Source organism: Leptodactylus fuscus, chromosome 8 (assembly GCF_031893055.1).
Source record: "Leptodactylus fuscus isolate aLepFus1 chromosome 8, aLepFus1.hap2, whole genome shotgun sequence".
Taxonomy (NCBI): domain Eukaryota; kingdom Metazoa; phylum Chordata; class Amphibia; order Anura; family Leptodactylidae; genus Leptodactylus; species Leptodactylus fuscus.
The window spans coordinates 83,797,326-83,819,188 of record NC_134272.1 but is presented as its reverse complement, the minus strand read 5'-3'; the positions used below and the strand labels follow the sequence as shown (position 1 = coordinate 83,819,188).

Sequence of the window (21,863 nt, the reverse complement as noted above, 5' to 3'; positions counted from 1 at the left end):
TGTGTGTATTATCTCTGTACTGTGACATCACTGTGTGTATTATCCTGTACTGTGACATCACTGTGTGTATTATCCTGTACTGTGACATCACTGTGTGTATTATCTCTGTACTGTGACATCACTGTGTGTATTATCCCTGTACTGTGACATCACTGTGTGTATTATCCTGTACTGTGACATCACTGTGTGTATTATCCTGTACTGTGACATCACTGTGTGTATTATCCCTGTACTGTGACATCACTGTGTGTATTATCCTGTACTGTGACATCACTGTGTGTATTATCCTGTACTGTGACATCACTGTGTGTATTATCCTGTACTGTGACATCACTGTGTGTATTATCTCTGTACTGTGACATCACTGTGTGTATTATCTCTGTACTGTGACATCACTGTGTGTATTATCTCTGTACTGTGACATCACTGGGTGTATTATCCTGTACTGTGACATCACTGTGTGTATTATCCTGTACTGTGACATCACTGTGTGTATTATCTCTGTACTGTGACATCACTGTGTGTATGATCCTGTACTGTGACATCACTGTGTGTATTATCCCTGTACTGTGACATCACTGTGTGTATTATCCTGTATTATGACATCACTGTGTGTATTATCTCTGTACTGTGACATCACTGTGTGTATCATCCCTGTACTGTGACATCACTGTGTGTATTATCCTGTACTGTGACATCACTGTGTGTATTATCCCTGTACTGTGACATCACTGTGTGTATTATCTCTGTACTGTGACATCACTGTGTGTATTATCCCTGTACTGTGACATCACTGTGTGTATTATCCTGTACTGTGACATCACTGTGTGTATTATCCCTGTACTGTGACATCACTGTGTGTATTATCCTGTACTGTGACATCACTGTGTGTATTATCTCTGTACTGTGACATCACTGTGTGTATTATCTCTGTACTGTGACATCACTGTGTGTATTATCTCTGTACTGTGACATCACTGTGTGTATTATCCCTGTACTGTGACATCACTGTGTGTATTATCCTGTACTGTGACATCACTGTGTGTATTATCTCTGTACTGTGACATCACTGTGTGTATTATCTCTGTACTGTGACATCACTGTGTGTATTATCTCTGTACTGTGACATCACTGTGTGTATTATCCTGTACTGTGACATCACTGCGTGTATTATCTCTGTACTGTGACATCACTGTGTGTATTATCCCTGTACTGTGACATCACTGTGTCTATTATCCGTGTACTGTGACATCACTGCTAAAAGTGTTCATAATGCAGAATGTTAGCAAGCTTTGTTGTTGGACTCCATGCTTACTTGTCACCCCTTAATTAGTATTGTGCTAATGTTGGTTATCTCAGAACAAACCTTTACATCACATTGATAGGATACAACATCATTCCTCCCAATTTTTGGGATTGTCAAAGACAGACACTTAAATGTTCACTTTGTGAAACTGTAACACTTCTTTGCATATCTTAATACACTACATTTTGATATGTTATATATGTTTGGGCCTAATCTACAACTAGGGACCGTCTGTCTAGTTTCTGGAGCCATGTAGTTCAATTTTATTTCAGGATTGTCTCCAAAGAAGGGACACATGGGAGGTTTGTGGCATCAGTGTCCAATTACTGAGATTCTGCTGCCTTGGCAAATGTACTGATTTTTGAGGGTCCCTCCTTTTGTCCCGAGTCTCTCTTTCATTATTTGCTCTGAACCCTTTTCTGCTGCAGGCATTTTTGGTTTTCACCCCCCCACCTTCCGTACCCATAACTTCTTTATTTTCCGTTCACAGAGCCACATCAGGGTTTACTGTTTATGTGACAAATTGTTCTTTTTTTTGGTGCCATTTAATATTCCACACAATGTCCTGGGAAGCTGGAAAAAAATTCAGAATGGGATGGAATTGGAGAAAAACTGTGTTTGTGCGACTTTCTTATGGGATTTGTTTTACAGCGTTCACTGAGCAGCCAAAATTGATATCTCAGTTCTTGGGGTCGCTATATTCTGACACACATATGGCAACTTTTTTGTGGGGCCAGGTGTACTTTTTAGTTATTCTCTTTTGGGATATGTCAATCTTCTTGATTAGTTTTATATAGATATATATTTTTTTTTTTTAAGAAAAGCAAAACAGCTAAAAAAACAGTGGCAATCCCCCTGTTGTCCCTCTGCTATTACTCTGCTATCCCCTCTGATATTCCATCTGATATTCCTCTTCTATTCCTCTATCCTTTTACTATCCTCTCTGCTATCCCTCTGCTATCTCTGTGCTATCCCTCTGCAATCCTCTGCTATTCCTTTGCTATTCATCTGCAATTCCTCTGCTATCGCTGTGCTATCCCTCTGCTATTCCTCTGCTATCCCTCTGCAATCCTCTGCTATTTCTCTGCTATCCCTCTGCAATCCTCTGCTATTCCTCTGCTATCCCTCTGCTATTACTCTGCTATCTCTGTGCTATCCCTCTGCTATTCCTCTGCTATCCTGCTATCTCTTCTATCCCTCTGATATTTCTCTCATATCCCTCTGCTATTCCTCTGCTATTACTGTACTATCCCTCTACCATTCTTCTGCTATCCCTCTACTATCCCTATGCCATTCTTCTGCTATCCCTCTGCTATTTCTCTGCTATTCCTCTACCATTTACCTACTATCCCCTCTGCTATTCCTCTGCTATCTCTCTGCTATCCCTCTGCTATTCCTCTGCTATCCTGCTATCTCTTCTATCCCTCTGCTATTTCTCTCATATCCCTCTGCTATTCCTCTGCTATCCCTCTGCTATCCCTCTACCATTCTTCTGCTATCCCTCTACTATCCCTCTACCATTCTTCTGCTATCCCTCTACTATCCCTATGCCATTCTTCTGCTATCCCTCTGCTATTTCTCTGCTATTCCTCTACCATTTACCTACTATCCCCTCTGCTATTCCTCTGCTATCTCTCTGCTATCCCTCTGCTATTCCTCTGATAACCCCTCTACCATTCTTCTCGTATCCCTCTGCTATCCCTCTGATCCCTTTGCTATCCTTCTTTTATCCCCTCTGCTATTCCTCTACTATTTCTCTCCTATCCCTCTGCTATCCCTCTGCTATTCCTCTACCATTCATCTACTATCCCCTCTACTATCCCTTTGCTATCCCTCTGCTATCTCTCTGCTACCCCTCTGCTATTCCTCTGATATCCCCTCTACCATTCCTCTGCTATCCCTCTGTTATCCCTCTGCTATTCCTCTGCTATTCCTCCGCTATTCCTCTGCGGTTCCTCTGCTATTCCTCTACCATTCTTCTACCATTCTTCTGCTATTCCTCTTCTGTTCCTCTCTATTCCTCTGCTATCCCTCTGCTATTCCTCTACCATTCTTCTGCTATCCCTTTACTACCCCCTCTGCTATCCCTCTGCTACACTTGTTGACTGCTCATCATCTCTACACACTCGGCCAATGACTAAAATGAACCTTGTGCCTCCTAAAAGACCAGTGGAATATACTCTGGCCTTGTTACCTCCTATGCCTGGGTTTATGCTGATTTAGGGGTCACAGTGATTATTCGGACATCGGTGACATCTTAGTTGCCATTTAGATACACTTTGTATCACAGTGTTTTATTAAATGGATATTCTCTAGTGCCACTGGAGTGAATGGAGAGTATGGCTATCTCTGGATTCAGTGGCGTAACTACCGTGGTAGCAGCAGTAGCAGCTGCCACAGGGCTCGGGACATTGGGGGCCCGGTGGCAGCCGCTACCGCTGTGTTTTTTTTTTTTTTTAATAGGCCGTTACCGGCTGGAGTTACTCCAGCCGCTAACGGGCCCTATATACTTACCGATCCTGGTAGGGGCCGGGATCGGTAAGTGACACTGCGGGCCCCACAAGCACTGTTATACTCGGGGGTCTTTTCGGACCCCCGAGTATAATGATCGGAAGTGCAGGAGAGGTAACTGAACATAAAAAAACTGTGTTACTTACCTCTCCAGGCTCCGTGCAGGCTTCGGCCTACTTGTGTGACGTCTCAGACGTCACATGATCGGGGCCTGCGTCCTTATGCGTCGCGGCGCAGGCTCCCGGTCACATGACGCCCCTGACGTCATTGAAGATGGCTGCCAGCGGGGAGTCGGGAGACAGGTAAGTTACAGTGTTTTGGTTTTTTTAATGTTGTTCTTCCCCCGGGTCTCCGATTATTATACTCTGGGGTCTGAAAAGACCCCAGAGTATAATAATTGTTAATGGGTGTACACAACAGCATAATAGTGGGTGAAGGGGCCACAATGGGGTATAATAATGTGTGCAGGGGCCACTATAGGGGATAATACTGTGTGCAGGGGCCACTATAGGGGATAATACTGTGTGCAGGGGCCACTAAGGGGGATAATACTGTGTGCAGGGGCCACTATGAGGCATAATACTGTGTGCAGGGGCCACTATGGGGGATAATACTGTGTGCAGGGGCCACTATGGAGCGTAATAGTGTGCGTAGGAATGCGGGGGTGGGGTCGTGCGGGGTTTTCGGCATTGGTCGGGGTTTTCGATGTCAGCCGGGGGGGGGCGGCATGTTAAAGGTTCGCCACGGGGTCCTGCCATTCCTAGTTACGCCACTGTCTGGATTAGTTCTCCACTTGATGCCGCATCCCATTACCTAGTTCCCAGGGTCCCTCCTGAGACAGGTTTGGGTCCCAATGATTAGGATTTCGTGCAAGATTTTAGCTTAGGATCATGATCATGGCCGAACTACATGTATGTCTGGATACAATAATATAATATTACAGATACACGGGGTACAGTATGAGACTATAGTCTGGTTATGTACAGTTTATCATAGGTGGACACTCCTCAGCTTGTACCAGATCTGTCCTATACACACAGATATTGAACATGGACTATTGTATATTGCTGTATACTCTGTATAGGACATACTGTACAGCGTTACAACACAGGACAGCAGTGATACAATCCTGACATCTGGAACTTCTCTACTACGGTTATAGCCGTTGAGCATTTATTTCTAGGCCACTACTGTCCTCTAGTGTTATTTTTTGGGTACTGCATTTCCATAAACAAGACTATAAACTGTCTGCACTCTCTGTAATATAATTATTGGTAATATATATTCTATTCCAGGGCTGTTATGTCGGCTTTGATTTGGCCCACGCTGTTGGTAACGTCGAACTTTCCTTACACGACTGGGATGTGGACTTTGCCTGCTGGTGTTCTTATAAGGTGCCTTGAACATTTATCCTGAATACTTGCTCAGTTAAAGGAGATGTCTTGTGTAGGCTGCCTTAAGGGATAAAGTAGATCTGCTAATATTAAGGGTTAAGATTAGAGATGAGCGAGTAGTATTCGATCGAGTAGGTGTTCGATCGAATACTACGGTATTCGAAATACTCGTACTCGATCGAGTACCACTCGCTGTTCGAATGGAAAAGTTTGATGCAGAACCAGCATTGATTGGCCGAATGCTATACAGTCAGCCAATCAACGCTGGTTCTTCTCCTACCTTTAGAAGTCTTCTCCGTGCAGCGTCCCCGCGGCATCTTCTGGCTCTGAATTCACTCTGCCAGGCATCGGGCTTGTAGTGCAGGCATGCGCAGTCGGCTCTGCCCAGACCCGATGCCTGGCAGAGTGAATTCAGAGCCGGAAGACGCCGCGGGGATGTTGCACAGAGAAGACTTCTCAGAGGATCCAGCCCGACCCTCACTCGTGGACTTGGTAAGTGTAATTTGATCGAATGTTGCCTACCCCTGAAACGAGCATTTCCCCCCCATAGACTATAATAGGGTTCGATATTCGATTCTAGCATACCTCCTAACCGTCCCGATTTCCGCGGGACAGTCACGATTTGGGTGACATGTCCCGCGGTCCCGGTTGGAGGGACATGTCACCAGGAGAGGATGGCATGACACTGGGGGCAGAGATGGGGGGACATGTATCTGGGGGCAGAGATGGGGGGACATGAATCTGGGGGCAGAGATGGGGGACATGTATCTGGGGCAGAGATGGAGGGGACATGAATCTGGGGACAGAGATGGAGGGGACATGAATCTGGGGGCAGAGATGGAAGGGGAACATGAAACTGGGGGCATATGAAGGGTGTATATGAAACTGGGGGAGAGATAGAGGGGGGACATATAATTTACAGGTGACTGTAGGAGGATTATACTGTGTGCGGGCACATGAAAATTAATGAGTGGGCGGAGTCAACACATAAGTGGGTGGGGCTAAATTTGGTGTGGTGCGCTAAGCGCGCCGCACATTTTGTCCCTCTTTCAGTTCTTCAAAAGTTGGGAGGTATGGATTCGAGTAGTCAAATATTGAGGGGCTACTCGAAACGAATATCGAACCTCGAACATTTTACTGTTCGCTCATCCCTAGTTAAGATTTATTCCTATCTAATAAAGTGATATAATCATCACTTTATGATTGATCGGGCAGAACAGATCAGCGTGTTTTCGTGCACATTAACCCTCCAGTTATCTATTGTGCATCAGGACTGGATCAGCCCCATTTCAATGAGACCAACAGTAGTTCCATGCACTACCCTGTGGCCCTTTATTCTCAGGACCAGAGGGGGCTCAGAGGCCATAACTGGCCCCATGTCGAAGTTCCCTGCACAGAGGGAGACCATGAGACCTGTAATGCCCAGGACACTTGCAAACGAACATTACACTATATTAGCCCTGCAGCCCTGTCATTGCCAAAAATGTTCAGCTTTGTAGAACCTGAATGATTTGGGGGAATTGGCCTGATAACTGGCGTCCATGCAATGTCTCCTCCACCTTAAAGGGCTTTTCCAGGATGTTTAATTGATTTTAGAATATTGAAGATCCTTTGGGGTCTGACACCAGGGATCACCACGGATCTGCTGCTTGAGGCATCACAGGCCATATGGGATCTTGTTCATTAGTCACATGGCCTAATTGCAGTTCAGTCCCATTCAAGTGAATGGCTGAGCTGCATTACCACTATGCAAATGTATGGGGGTGTCCTAAGCGTAGGTCATTGAAAAGTCTCAGAAAATCCTTTTTGGCTAAGCTAAGCTGCTTTTTTTGTTGTCAATTTTGCTGTGGTTTTTGGAGCCAAACCGAGGAGCGGCTACAAAAGGAATGGGAAATATAAAGGAAGCATTTATATTTTTACAGCAAAATCTGCAACCAAAAAAGTTGCATTTCCGCAATGTGGGGCCTTAGCCTTAAAGAGGACCTTTCACCAATTTGTGCACAGGCAGTTCTATATACTGCTGGACAGCTGACTGCGCTGAATTCAGCACACTATCGGCTTTCCCGATCTGTGCCCAGTGTAAAGCGCTATCGGTCCCGGTACCGTAGCGCTTTACAGTCAGAAGGGCGTTTCTGACACTTAGCCAGGGACGCCCTTCTGCCCAGCAACGCCTATCACGCTGTACTGTGGAGCGGGAAGGAACGCCGCCCTCTCGCTCCTGATAATACTCGTCTATGGACGAGCTGTGTGAGCAGAGGGAGGGGGCGTTCCTCCCCACTCCACAGTACAGCGCGATAGGCGCTGCTGGGCAGAAGGGCGTCCCTGGCTAAGTGTCAGAAACGCCCTTCTGACTGTAAAGCGCTACGGTACCGGGACCGATAGTGCTTTACATCGGGCACAGATCGGGAAAGCCGAATCCAGCGCATTGTCAACTCTCCAGCAGTATATAGAACTGCCTGTGCCCAATCTGATGAAAAGTCCTCTTTAAAGTGGATCTCCAACCTTGCTTTTGCTCCTTTACTGGTGGGGCGGCGTTAGCAAGCAGAGGGCAGGTAGGGAGAGGACCTGCTCTCAGCCTGAGCGTGAGGGGAGGCCAGTGGAGCAGCGCTGCGTCCACAGGGCCTCCCCAATCCACCGCTGCCCAATCGCTCAATCTACCTGGGATCTCTTCCTTTGGAGGAGCTATTCTGGTTTGCCTTGAATCCCAGATCATGCCAGTAGGTTTCTTGAAAACCAGACACTGATCTTTGGGGAGCTACCTCCAAAATGTTGGCACTAGATCAATTATTCCATGGAGGAATCATCCTTGGGGGGGGGGGGGGGGATCATACATAGTAGTTTGATGTTGAATTTGTCAAGCAAAAAATTTATTCTTCAGGAATTTGCAATTTTTTCTGATTATCAAACACCGACAAGGTTTCTGATGCTAAATTTGGAGAAGAATGGCGCTTTATTTTACCTATTTTGCCTTTATTGCAACCTGCAGTATAAAGTATGGTAGAAGACCAGTATAAATAATCAGTCGGACCCCTACTTGTTGTACTTTGGTCAATGTAATTCTTTCATTTCTTGCAGTATCTGAACTCGGGGGCCGGAGGCCTGGCTGGAGCGTTCATCCACGACAAACATTCCTGCACTATTAAACCATCGTACGTAAAATTCTCTTTTTTTTATGAACTCACTAAAGTTCTACTAGTGGAAATAAGGCGAATGAACTTACACCTAAGGTGTGCGCCAGGGTCACATTCTTGCCGCCATCTTGTGAATTGCACTTGATACAGGATTTAGTGTCCAATCTGCAGGGGCTCAGAGTGTATCCGGGTCATATAAAGGCTTCAGGTTACTATAGCACCAGCGCGCGCATGGCCACCTGACAGATGCATCACTAGCCCCCAGCGCATGTATAGTGATGAGCTTCACTTCCAAGGAACAGCTGGGGGGCTTCACTGGGCCAAAGAGGTGACATCTTATGGAAAGGGTAGGTCCATTGCAGTAGAGGGGAAGACATAAGATGTGGAGTTGGCTACATTGTAGTAGTGCATAAACCAGATGGATACATTGTAGTGCAGACATGTTCCTCAGAGCTCTCCTCTTAGTGGTAGCAAGGCCAAGACACCATCGGGCCCCACAGCTCACGGTAGGAAATCTTATTGCTGAGAGAACCTCATCACAACTTGTTAGTGGTAACCCTGGCCAAAACGAGACCTTCATACCCCCAGCATTGACTGGAGTTGACCAAGGTTCACCATGGTGGAAAAGGACAGAGGACTATAGGATGGACTGAAGAGCGGGAGCCACTTCTGTCTGTGTTTGTAGAGCGCCCTGTGAATACTATTAAAGATCTGTGTCTCCATACAACTAAGTAAACTGTACCACAAGTATTACATATCCAATTTGCACCCAATGTCAAGGAGTTCCACCGACCAGGAGACCCACAGCTCGGAGTGCTCTGGGGGGGCTGAATTCTATCTGTAACCACTTAGGTACAACCCCTCATCATTGTGGTGTCTGTAAGAGGATTTGACGCCAAAGCCACCATGACAAGAAGGAGTTAATGACTGCCATCTTGGACCTCCTTCACTGCACCATCTCCTTACTGCTCACCCTGGGATGGAAGCATGTCTGATGGTCTATGTAGACATCTCTGAACCTGTCAATATACCTGGAAATGTATGGAAGCATGAATAATGGTGTATGGGAGCATGGCACTGTATGGCGGTACCTCTGACACCTGACTGGGAACATGTGTGATATTGTGTGGGAATATACATGGAACCATATGGTGGTATTGCTAGCATCTAAATAGGACCATGTCTGATATTACAGTGAGGTTCTATGGGAACATATATGGCATCATGTATTGTGCTATATAGGAACTTATGTGACACTGTATGGCATAATGTATCCTATTAATATTATAAATGTGAAATGTTTGTGAGTTTGTGGGTTTGTGACTTTGGATGTTGAGCTGTTTGGCGGTCAATCACGCAAAACCCGCTCCAATGATTTGGCTGAAATTTTCCACAAACATAGTTAATACACCCGATTGCACAATATTCCCCAATATTCTGAAATTTCCCCAATGTGGGACTATTAAAGGATTATCTTATCTTAATAGGCTACTTTTCAACACAATAACCCACATACGTTTTCCACACAAACCCCACAAAAAACAAACTGACATCACCATCTCTGCAATCTCACACACTTTGGACCATAGCAAGCCCCTAAACTTCACATTACCCCCTACAGCCTAGCCCCTAACCCCACACACTCACATTCACATATACTTTCCCACTTTCACCCTCACCTTCACCATCCTGCAGAAGTCTACCTCTGTCACAGTACCCGACGCCGCTATCACTTCCCTGCTGTTTCCTCTGCACGATCCATCCACCAGCTCGACACTGGTTCACGTACGCCCATACACAATCGTGCATAACACTGCGCTACCCCCGTCATGTCTCCGGTTCCTGCCAACTTTACGTCCTCCGCCGCCTTCTCTTACCTGTCCCGCGGCTGCCGTCTGTCCCTCGCTGCGCGGAGGCATCCTCCTGCTCATCTCCGCCGCCTACACTGGGCTAGGCTGCCGTCGCGAAGGTCCCTATAGCAGCTGCTAGCTCTCCCACACAGCTCAGTGTGTCCAGGCTGCTGCAGGCTATGCTACATAGCCTGCAATAGCACTGGCACGATTATGCAATACATAGCAATACATTACGATTGCAATGCATTGCATTGTTCAGAACACCCCCTGCTGGTGTACAACGGTATTGTATTGCAAGATGCTGGATGCCGCCTGCAAACCTCATTAGCATTAAAATAAAAATAAATAAATAAATAAATAAATAAAAAACAATACTGTGAAACACACATTACCTATCCCCGCCTCCGAAATCCCCCACTCTACTAACTGAACTAAACATTACGCCTGCATACACTCACACTATTAGGCAATGCATTGCAATACATTACTATTGCAATGCATTGCATTATTCAGCGCACCCCCTGCTCTCCTTCACACCCACTAAACACCCATGTATTTGCCGAAATACATGTCTACAAATACACGTGTAAGGGTCCATTCACATGGCGTAACGCGGCGCTCATTTGGTGCTTATTTTTACGCCGAGCGCCGCGTTACTGGAGCGTTTGCGCCGCGCTATTTACGGTGCGTGTTTACGGTCGCGTGTACGCGGCGTTAACGCTGCATAAACCCGACCGTAAAATTTCACCCGCGACTCGATTTATCGGGTTTACTTCTACAATCACTGCAGACGAAGCAGCTAGTTGTGCTATATAGGAGCTTATGTGACACTGTATGGCGGTATCCCTGACATATCTGGTACAGTATGGAGGTTTCACTGGCACATATGTGGCAGCATGTATTGCACTGTATGGGGGCATATCTGGTACTGTATGGAGGTATTACTGGCACATATATGGCAGCATGTATTGCACTGTATGTGGCACTATATGGCGGTATCTCTGGCACCTCTATGGGGGCATCTCTATGGCAGCCACTTAGAAGTGTATATTTTTGCTCTTGTGAGACCCGTTTTCCAGCCCTGCCTTCATACTATATACCGGGGTCCTCTATAGGCGTCATAAAGGGCGCCGTTTCCTTACTTCCGCTTAGGCTGATAGATTGCGTGTAGGCCTCAGTCCTTGCGCCCTTGACTGCAATGTCTTTCTTCTTCTATCTCTCTGGTCAGTAATTGTAAATTCATGTTCCCGAGTATTTCCTACTGTGATGTTTGATCTGAACTCAGCAATATTGTCGCTGTAATGTCAACACATTGCGTCTGTCGCCCGCTGAGCCGACGGGCTGTTTTCTGCATACAGTCGTGTCTTTGCCGGGAATGAGCTCATTCCACGGCTGCTGTAATTGAGGATAATGATTTTTATTTCCCTTTTATTCCAGGTTGGTCGGCTGGTGGGGTCACGAGTTCAAATCCAGATTCAGCATGGAGAACAGTACGTACCCGCGTCCTGATAAAACATCCATAGGCTTTAATGTGGCGGCGTCTCCATAAAACAATGGGCTCGGAGGATCATTTCATTCTGCGCACAGCTAGGGCGAGATAGACGGGCACTCGACTAATCTTTTATGATGTCCAAGGCGAACGGCGGACTCTACGGTTATGTTTTCTGCCTTGATCTTTAAATGGACCTGTCATTCCAGGATAGAAGAAACATCGCTGTTTTTAAGACCTCAAATACAGATTTGGTTTGTACAAGGCCGCTCAGACTAACATAAGTCCCCGACAGATTGAGTTCTACCCGCACAGATATAGCAGGGACGGGTTTGTCATGTACCATAACTCTTCCTGTTATTACAATGGGCTGCTGTTCCGGAATCAGGGGAAACATATGCGATATTTTAGAAATATATGTCTGGTTTCTTCTAAAAACAGCGCCATACTTGTGCAATAATGGTTTACAGTATGGTTACGTAATGGTCTCTAGACCCACCATGACACCTAAGTGGTTTGACTTTGGGCCATTCCCGGGGTGTTGTCTAAATAGTCTCCCCGGTATTTACCCTTTAACCCCCGTACAGGGATCTGGACTTCCAGGTCTCTGCAGCTCGGAGTGGTCCAAGTATAGGTGGCAGCGGTCGAAAGGCCAGAGAGGAGCCAATGCCTAACGCCAAGGGTCAGCCAAGAGGGCTGAGATTGTCGTAGTCGTAGACAAGTCAAAGGTCAGGGCAAGCAACACTGCTTCACTAGTCAAAGGCAAACCAAGCAGTCAGGCTGATTCGCAATAAGACAAATACATAGGAAACAGACCAAAAAAACAATACACAGGAAAACAGTCAGTATGCAGGAAGCATAAACCCATATTGCTCTGGCATCAGGAACGTAGTAGAACAGCTTTAAATAGATTCTGGGCAACAAGGATTGGCTGGGGGAAATTGGGGTGTTTGTACTGGCCCTTTAAGAATCAGCAAAAGAGCGCACATATGCCCTACAGGAGCTGGAAGGAAAGGAAGGAGGTGAGGCAAACAGAGGAGGAGGTTGCCACCGGGGAGCAGAGATATATTGGCCTCCATGCCAGGTGGACAGTATGCCGATGAAGAACTCGTGGATGGGGGGGGGGGGGTAGGGAGTATGGGGCTGCACTGTATAGATTGATCTGGTGCCGGGTATGGCCATGAGGATCAACATTCACAGTTACAATTACAGGTTAAATGACAAATTCAGCTCTGCTACATCCATATATTGTTAGTAAATATAGATTAATAGCCGTGTTACACTCCAAAAGTGTTAGCAAGTATGTGATATTTAACCTTTAATGTGCAAGACTATGCATATACAGTAGAGAAAACAGATTGGTTGGTTATTTAGTGCTACATTATACTATATACTGTATATATATATTAACGTTCAAATTTTTGCATTGTTTTCCCTAGAATTAAAACTGAGCCAAGGTATTGAAGGCTTCCGTCTGTCAAATCCCCCAATTTTACTGGTGTGTTCCCTGCATGCAAGTCTGGAGGTAAGTACAATAGTGACAACTACCACGTTCTTAAATAGGTGACCCCAAGGCTTGTGATAATGACCCCGATAATGTGCAGGTTAGAAAATATTTTTACATGAAATGGAAGAGGATTTATATGCAAAATATTTGGGTGGATGAAATATCATCCCCGAAACGTCACAAATTGTTTCTACAGGAAGTTCCTCCTCCTTGTGTCCTTGAGCTTTTCGTTTGGTGCAGCCTATCCTGAGATGAGCGTCACCAGACGACCAGTTTTGGACATGATGTAATTTCGCTATACCCTGCTGCAGACACCTAGTGGTTGAGATTTGAATGTCGGTCTGTCGAGGATTTTGCTACCATGTCTTGACAATGTATCTAATTCATAGCATGAGATACTAGTGTCCTTAAAGGGGTTTCCTGGGAGGCTATTGTTAGGATAGGCCATCAATATCTAACTGATGGTGGCCACCAGCCCCACACAGATCAGCTATTTGGAGGTATATCCGTCCCTGCACTGTGCAGTATACAAAGCCGGGAGCAGATGACTCTGTACACTGTATAGTGACTGAGCAGCATTACTGCAACTCGGCTCCCTTTGATGTGTTTTTCTTCCAAAGTTCCACAAAATACCTACAATGCCCAATCTGCAGGGATCAGGTGTGGTCATGGGTGCTCGACCTAGAAAAAAGCTCATAAAGATCTAGTAGTAGCCACTAGAGATGAGTGAACGACGTTCAATTGAATTGATATTCGATCGAATATCATGCTGCTCGAGATATTCGATTCCAATCGAATACCACGCGGCAAATGCACTAGAATTTGTATCCCCTCCCACCTTCCCTGATGCTTTATTGCACCAATAACTGTGCAGGGGAGATGGGACAGGAACTACGACAATGGAGGCATCGAAAAAAAAGTCAGAAAAAGTAATTGGCTAGCTAAATCAGGTGACCTCCAATTTATTTGAATAGTGGATTTCAGATCCCGGTCATATGAAACTGTGAACTATGTGACTGTGAAACAGGGATAGATGTACTGGCAGGGTTAGCTAAGAATTAGCTTTATTTAGGTGGGAATGTTGCTCAAACAGCTCTTTGGGGCTCTATCTCGTCGGGATCCCTGTCAGCTTGCGTTATGCTACATCTGAGATGCATCAGGGTTCAGAACACAGTCAGCTCTGCAGCATCTCAGATGTAGCAGGGTTCAGCGCACAGTCAGCTCTGCTGCATCTCAGATGTAGCAGGGTTCTGCGCACAGTCAGCTCTGCTGCATCTCAGATGTAGCAGGGTTCAGTGCACAGTCAGCTCTGCTGCATCTCAGATGAAGCAGGGTTCAGCGCACAGTCAGCTCTGCTGCATCTCAGATGTAGCAGGGTTCAGCGCACAGTCAACTCTGCTGCATTTCAGATGTAGGAGGGTTCAGCGCACAGTCAGCTCTGCTGCATTTCAGATGCAGCAAGGTTCAGCGCACAGTCAGCTCTGCTGCATCTCAGATGTAGCAGGGTTCAGCGCACAATCAGCTCTGCTGCATCTCAGATGAAGCAGGGTTCAGCGCACAGTCAGCTCTGCTGCATCTCAGATGTAGCAGGGTTCAGCACACAGTCAGCTCTGCTGCATCTCAGATGAAGCAGGGTTCAGCGCACAGTCAGCTCTGCTGCATCTCAGATGTAGCAGGGTTCAGTGCACAGTCAGCTCTGCTGCATCTCATATGTAGCAGGGTTCAGCGCACAATCAGCTCTGCTGCATCTCAGATGAAGCAGGGTTCAGCGCACAGTCAGCTCTGCTGCATCTCAGATGTAGCAGGGTTCAGCACACAGTCAGCTCTGCTGCATCTCAGATGAAGCAGGGTTCAGCACACAGTCAGCTCTGCTGCATCTCAGATGTAGCAGGGTTCAGTGCACAGTCAGCTCTGCTGCATTTCAGATGTAGGAGGGTTCAGCGCACAGTCAGCTCTGCTGCATTTCAGATGTAGGAGGGTTCAGCGCACAGTCAGCTCTGCTGCATTTCAGATGCAGCAAGGTTCAGCGCACAGTCAGCTCTGCTGCATCTCAGATGTAGCAGGGTTCAGTGCACAATCAGCTCTGCTGCATCTCAGATGAAGCAGGGTTCAGCGCACAGTCAGCTCTGCTGCATCTCAGATGTAGCAGGGTTCAGCACACAGTCAGCTTTGCTGCATCTCAGATGAAGCAGGGTTCAGTGCACAGTCAGCTCTGCTGCATCTCAGATGTGGCAGGGTTCAGTGCACAGTCAGCTCTGCTGCATCTCAGATGAAGCAGGGTTCAGCGCATAGTCAGCTCTGCTGCATCTCAGATGTAGCAGGGTTCAGCACACAGTCAGCTCTGCTGCATCTCAGATGCAGCAGGGCTCAGCGCACAGTCAGCTCTGCTACATCTGAGATGCAGCAGGGCTCAGCGCACAGTCAGCTCTGCTGCATCTCAGATGTAGCAGGGTTCAGTGCACAGTCAGCTCTGCTGCATCTCAGGTGTAGCAGAGCTGTGTCAAATCTGCTATACCTGAGATCGGACCACAATGGAGACTGCTGTGGACCAATCTTAGACTCTGGCTCCTCATAGACGAGCCTCTGGCAGAACCAGCTTTGATTGGCCGAATGCTGTACTCTGTGTGGCATTCGGCCAATCAATGCTGGTCAATGCATTCCTATGGGAAAAAGTCAGCTCCCGCTCAATTCTTATTATCGCATTATTTGTAGCATAATACAGGGTCTTTGGTGTGTTAGATGCCCCCAGACATGCTTCCCCTGCTCTCCCAGTTGCTTTCCTGGGGTGTCATAGTGGACTTGGTAACTCTCCTGAATCGAAGAGTGGGTTCCCCTGAAACAAAGCTTTTTTCCCCAAATACTATAATGGGGTTCGATATTTGTACGAATAGTCGAATATTGAGGTGCTATTTGAAATGAATATTGAATATTTCACTGTTCGCTCATCTCTAGTAGCCATGAAAGTTCTTCTTCACACACATCAAACCTTGTTTCCAGCTCATCTCCTGTTTCACTGACCTTAGTTACCTAAATATCTTCAGCAGTCCAACTCCCACTCTCTGAACCAGGAGGGAGGGAAGTCTAAGAAGGCTAACTCCGCCTCCTGATGGAATGTACTAACATTGGGGGAAGTCCTCTCTGCCCTGCTCCAACCACAGTGGTTCAGTCCACGAATTAAAGTGACATAAGAAAATCAATGTCAGAAAAACGCAAACTCCATAGATAGACTGTAGTGTCCTACTGGGATATTACACCGGTATTTATGAGCAACTGAAGTCATAGAGATAATCTGAAGAGTCCTGCTGACTCCGCCTACAGAGATTGATTGACAGCCTTCCATGTATAGAAGCTCAGCCAATCAGCATTAAGTGGGCGGGGTCAGGACTCCCAGGCTTCATCTAGGAGTCCTGGCTGTATTGGAACGTCTTTTTACATGAAAATGATATATCCTCAAGCTCGGCCTCTACTCCTCTACACTATACTGCCCCCATTAGGACACCTGACTGATCAACTCTGGACAGAATAAATAAAGTGCAGAAAATGTAACAACGTATTAAAGTATAAGTTCACTTTAATTCTATATGTTGACAATACTGAATAATAAAGTGACTTATAACCAACCACTCTTGCAATACTACTTGCTGTCTACAGATGGCAGAAAACTGATTATTGAATCCATTTTAATTCCATCCAATTAATCAATTTAGGAACTGATTGGTTGCAATAGTCAACCCTCATGGCCTACCCTGTACCTGTATTATGTCCTGAGCCTCCCACCCCCCTTCTATATTTAGACACGTATACAATATTATCGTGCACGCCACCTATAGTAGAAAATTTTGTAAAATTTTGTAAAACTGGCCAATCTGCACCCTGGGAAATTGCTCCCTAAAAATTTGCAGACGGACACCACCGAGATGTTCAAGGACGTGAGTCAAACAAATGAACTTTCGCTACTCGGCGACTTTCGGAGTCATTTATAACGTTCCCGAACGCTGATTGTTTGTATCATTTTCTACATCGTAACTTAATGCTTCATCTGTAACAACAGAAGCTGTTAAGCCAAATCCTCAAAGCTTTTTTGCATGAATTTTCGCTGCTAAATTAGGCAAATTTGACCTGGGAATCCGAGTACAGATAGAAGATTTCACACCGGGGGCTCATTTCTACAAAGTACCTCACTGTAAAGACTCTATAAAAATCATATTTTCCCCTCTTTTTTTTGGTTTTAGTTCATCAATGTGAGACTACAGGGTTTTTCATTTATGAACTTATGTCACCGCGTCGCTGCGATGTGTCTATGTCATTAAATCCGCTGCGGGGAGTCTCCGGCAATGAGTCGAGAGCTCAGTGATTCTCCTTTTTATGGCTGATTTTACCCTTTTTGGCACGGTGACTTAGGCTTTCCAAATGCTAATTGCTGCTGTAGAACCTCAACAAAATGGATCTAAGCGTTACTAGCGAAGTCCCAGCTCCCGGTGCAATCAACAAAATGGATCTACAACGCTTTTAATGCGGCGAGAATAAATACCGGAGAATTCAGGACGGGCTCGCTAGCCTGCATTGTGAGGGGCGGCGGGGTGTGCGGAAGGTGAAATCTATCCCGTTGTTATTGTCTATTTACTCGCTGCCGTTATTTCATCTCTAAATTGTTCCATTTACCATCTAGTTTTGGATTGAAAATAGCTTTATTTACAACGCGTCGTCAAATGCAATCATAAGATGCTCCGCAAAGGCAACGCGTCTGGACATGGGCGCAGTAAAAACCCATATTGTAGCACGCAACGTGGCATACAGCAAAAGCCAGGATCCTGCAATATGTATAACACACTGCGTTACATTATACCGTATATAACATACTGCGTTACATTATACCGTATATAACATACTGCGTTACATTATACCGTATATAACATACTGCGTTACATTATACCGTATATAACATACTGCGTTACATTATATCGTATATAACATACTGCGTTACATTATATCGTATATAACATACTGCGTTACATTATATCGTATATAACATACTGCGTTACATTATATCGTATATAACATACTGAGTTACATTATACCGTATATAACACACTGCGTTACATTATACCGTATATAACATACTGCATTACATTATACCGTATATAACATACTGCGTTACAATATACCGTATATAACATACTGCGTTACAATATACCGTATATCACACACTGCATTACATTATACAATACAGTACAGTATCCACTGCAATACACTATACAGTAACACACTGCACTACATTATACCGTACATATCACTCTGCACTACCCTATACAGTATGTAACACACTGCGCTACATTATACCGTACATCAGACACTGCATTACATTATACAATACAGTACAGTATCCACCGCAATACACTATACAGTAACACACTGCAATACATTATACCGTACATCTCACTCTGCACTACCCTATACAGTATGTAGCACACTGCACTACATTATACCGTACATCAGACACTGCATTACATTATACAATATCCACAGAACTACACTATGCAGTATGTAACATAGTGCTCTACATTATACCGTACATCACATACTGCATTACATTATACAATACAGTACAGTATCCACCGCAATACACTATACAGTAACACACTGCAATACATTATACCGTACATCAGACACTGCATTACATTATACAATACAGTACAGTATCCACCGCAATACACTATACAGTAACACACTGCAATACATTATACCGTACATCTCACTCTGCACTACCCTATACAGTATGTAACACACTGCTCTACATTATACCGTACATCAGACACTGCATTACATTATACAATATCCACAGAACTACACTATGCAGTATGTAACATAGTGCTCTACATTATACCGTACATCACATACTGCATTACATTATACAATACAGTACAGTATCCACCGCAATACACTATACAGTAACACACTGCAATACATTATACCGTACATCAGACACTGCATTACATTATACAATACAGTACAGTATCCACCGCAATACACTATACAGTAACACACTGCAATACATTATACCGTACATCTCACTCTGCACTACCCTATACAGTATGTAACACACTGCTCTACATTATACCGTACATCACACACTGCATTATACAGCATGTATACACTGCACTACATTATACCGTGCATCACATACTGCATTATACAGTATGTATACACTGCACTACATTATACCGTACATCACATATTGCATTATACAGTATATATACACTGCACTACATTGTACCATACATCACATACTGCATTATACAGTATGTATACACTGCACTACATTATACCGCACATCACATACTGCATTATACACTACAGAGTTTTGCACACTGCCCTACACAGTATTCCAAACTGCATTACTCTATACGGTATAGTTCTGTATATTACACGTTCTATTACATTATACGGTATGTTACATCCTGTTCTACAGCACAGTAGTGAACATTACACACTAAACTACACAATATATTACACCTTGCATTATATCACGCACTATTACACTTTGTATTTGGCTATACAACACCTAACACACAGCACTAAATGATACAATACTATACACCCTGTATTCCACTGTACAGAATAGTACTGCACTGCATTGTACAGTATATTACACATTGTTGTACATTATACATTGTACTGTGCTATACCATACCTAACACACTGCACTATATTATACCGCACAGTCCTGGACATCACACTCTGCACTACACTATATAGTACTCATTGTAATATCCTCATGAGCCAAACAGCAAACTCAGCTCTGCTACATCTACAATACCGATCATTCTTACACATCATTACTGCGGCCGCGGCTCCTCTACCTGGGCCTTACACCTCACACCGCGCCTCTTTACAATGTCGCTCACTTTATGACTTACAGATCCAGACGCTGTAAATGGAGTTTTCGTAGCGATTTTTCTCTTTGTACATTTACATTTTAAGTGTCTTGTTTTTTTTTTTTTCTTTGCAGGTTTTCAATCAAACCAGCCTGAAGGCCTTACGGAAAAAGTCCATTTTACTGACCGGCTATTTGGAGTACTTAATTAAACATTATTACAGTGAAAACATGGCTGAACCCAAGAAACCTTATGCAAAAATCATCACGCCCTCTCACTTTGAAGACAGGGGATGTCAGCTCTCCCTGGCGTTCTCTCTGCCCATAAAAGCTGTTTACAAAGAACTGGAAAAGAGAGGCGTCGCGGTACGAGATATTGTCTTTTGTCATCGACGTGTTTGCAAATTAACAATGTCAATAACCGTTTTAGTTCAGAAAATTGACCTGGACCCGCTAATAACATTAAGAGGTTACAAAGTTTACTCGACATTCCGCTTTGTGTCTTTTTCGTAGGATGTCATTGCCCTTGCTGATTTTTATTTATTTTCTAGGAAAAAAAAAATATTATTTATAAGGATGATGATAAATAGTGAAGAAAGTTTCAAAAAAGTAAAAATAATAAAACAATTAAAAAAATAAAAATAAATGTAATTAAAAAAAGTAAATTCTGCTCCCATGGAAGAGCATAAAATAGGTCTAAATAATAATAAATGTATATTAAAAAATAATATCTAGCTATGAAAACAGAAAAAAAATAAGGTATTGACTAGTTATGGATATTTGTGTGGAGCTAAAAATTTGACCGATAAATTAGACTCTTAAAAGTAATGACTTATATTTAAATTATTTTTATATTAATTTTAATATTAATATTAATAATTTTATTTTTAATATATATATATATATATATATATATATATATATATATATATATATGGTTTTTTTTAGTTTTTTTGGTGATTTTCCATGTTTACATTGAAAAAAACAAAACAAAACATAAAAGTACTATAAGCTGCAATTTTTCACTCTGACCACTAAGCCTAATAACCTGTCCCATACCAATGCTATAGGTGTCATTCTGTCATTTCACAGACAGGATTACAATAGAGCAGGGGTAGGGAATGTACAACTCTTCAGCTGTTGCAAAACTACAACTCCCAGCATGCATACTTGCTCTGCTGCTCTTGGAACTCCCATGGAAGTGAATGGAGCATGTTGGGAGTTGTAGTTTCACAGCAGCTGGAGAGCCGAAGGTTTCCTACCCCTGCGATAGAGGGTAACACCTCTATAGATAACACCAGTGACCATACTGACAACAGCTAATATCATTGCTCCCCCTCCTTGCATAGAGCATGTCCTTAAAACTCTCCCATAGACTTCAGTGCATTGGCTCCAGTCTATTGCTGCCTATGGCCATGACTATGCTGATAAAATGCCAGAGGAGAAGCTCAGACAAGATGGCCGCCCCCAGAATCATGGACAGAAAATAGAATAAAAAAATCTACAGACAGAAAATAAAAACAGATTTTTTTTTTAAAGTGATACATTTCATTATCTGTTTTCAAATACATTTTTTTTTTTTTAAATTTACATTCCCGTCTCCCTTTGTGATGTCACTAAAGCCCAGATATTTTGTCTTCTCTTGCAGTGTGATATGCGAGAACCAAATAATCTGCGGATCGCGCCGGTACCTCTCTACAACAGCTTCCACGATGTTTACAGGTTTATTAAAATTTTGGGAGAAGCTCTGGCCTCTTTCAAAGAAAACGCCCCAGATACGGACAGTGTAGAAGAATGA

At 44.2% G+C, this 21,863-nt stretch overlaps 1 protein-coding gene across 1 annotated transcript in view; it reads left to right on the top strand.

The window, feature by feature from the left end:
* The window catches only part of KYNU (kynureninase), a 79,810-nt gene extending 57,947 nt beyond the window's left edge, over positions 1–21,863 (top strand). Inside the window, exons 10-15 of the mRNA XM_075285472.1 lie at positions 5,113–5,211; positions 8,287–8,360; positions 11,633–11,685; positions 13,124–13,209; positions 20,201–20,431; positions 21,714–21,863. Coding sequence (XP_075141573.1) covers positions 5,113–5,211; positions 8,287–8,360; positions 11,633–11,685; positions 13,124–13,209; positions 20,201–20,431; positions 21,714–21,863 — 693 coding nt within the window. The remainder of the gene's footprint in view (positions 1–5,112; positions 5,212–8,286; positions 8,361–11,632; positions 11,686–13,123; positions 13,210–20,200; positions 20,432–21,713) is intronic.